Genomic DNA, 863 nt, shown 5'->3' with positions numbered 1-863 from the left:
AAATCATGCAAAGTTCAAGCTATTGACAAGCAAATTCCCTTGTAGTGGTTTGAATTTCTCATGTGCCGTCATCAAACTATCAATGACAATCGGGTAAGTACATGATGATGGCGGTGAGAGATGGCCAAAATAATTTTTTTGGCTTCCAACTACGAGTGTAGAGAGTTATTCTCTGCCCATACAAACCCATAATACCTTGAACATTTTACCATAGACTATACACCATACACCATAAGATATAAACGATAAACCATAACCTACACCATACAATTCTCATCATCACATGAAAGAAGCCAAAAGTCCAAAAAGCCAACCTCACCCAAAAACCTACAAAACCACCCCTCCTCACCAAAAATGACAACCCTCCGACCCTTCTCCGCCCTCGATGTCCTAAAATTCAACCCAACAAACCTCGATCCCCTGACCGAAACCTACGACCTCTCATTCTACTTCTCCTACCTAGCCCAATGGCCACATCTCTTCACCGTAGCCCTCTCCCCCTCCTCCACCATAACCGGCTACATAATGGGCAAAACCGAGTCTTCCCCGCAAGCCCTCCTTCTCTCGAAATCTCCCCACTACCTCCCATGGCACGCGCACATTACCGCTCTTACTGTTTCTCCATCTGCGCGTAGATTAGGACTTGCGCGGACATTAAGTCAAGTGTTGGAAAAGGGAGGAGATGAATATGATGCTTGGTTTGTGGATTTGTTTGTTAGGAAGAGTAATTTGATCGCGCAGGAACTTTATAAAGGACTTGGGTATAGTGTGTTTAGGACAGTGAAGGGGTATTATAACGAGTTTGTAAGGGAGAAGAGGTAGCTGAAGGGGGGCGGGAGGATGCGTTTGATATGAGGAAACCA

At 45.1% G+C, this 863-nt stretch overlaps 1 protein-coding gene across 1 annotated transcript; it reads left to right on the top strand.

Moving 5' to 3' along the window:
• Positions 1-354: 354 nt before the first annotated feature.
• On the top strand, positions 355-822 carry SS1G_07482 (hypothetical protein; the record flags this gene model as incomplete). Its single annotated transcript, XM_001591985.1, has 1 exon — positions 355-822. The coding sequence occupies one exon, from the start codon at positions 355-357 to the stop codon at positions 820-822; it is 468 nt and encodes a 155-aa protein (XP_001592035.1).
• Between the last annotated feature and the right edge of the window lie 41 nt (positions 823-863).

This window comes from Sclerotinia sclerotiorum, genomic scaffold (assembly GCF_000146945.2).
Source record: "Sclerotinia sclerotiorum 1980 UF-70 scaffold_9 genomic scaffold, whole genome shotgun sequence".
Classification (NCBI taxonomy): domain Eukaryota; kingdom Fungi; phylum Ascomycota; class Leotiomycetes; order Helotiales; family Sclerotiniaceae; genus Sclerotinia; species Sclerotinia sclerotiorum.
The sequence above is the reverse complement of the archived record's forward strand: the minus strand, read 5'-3'. Positions and strand labels throughout refer to the sequence as shown.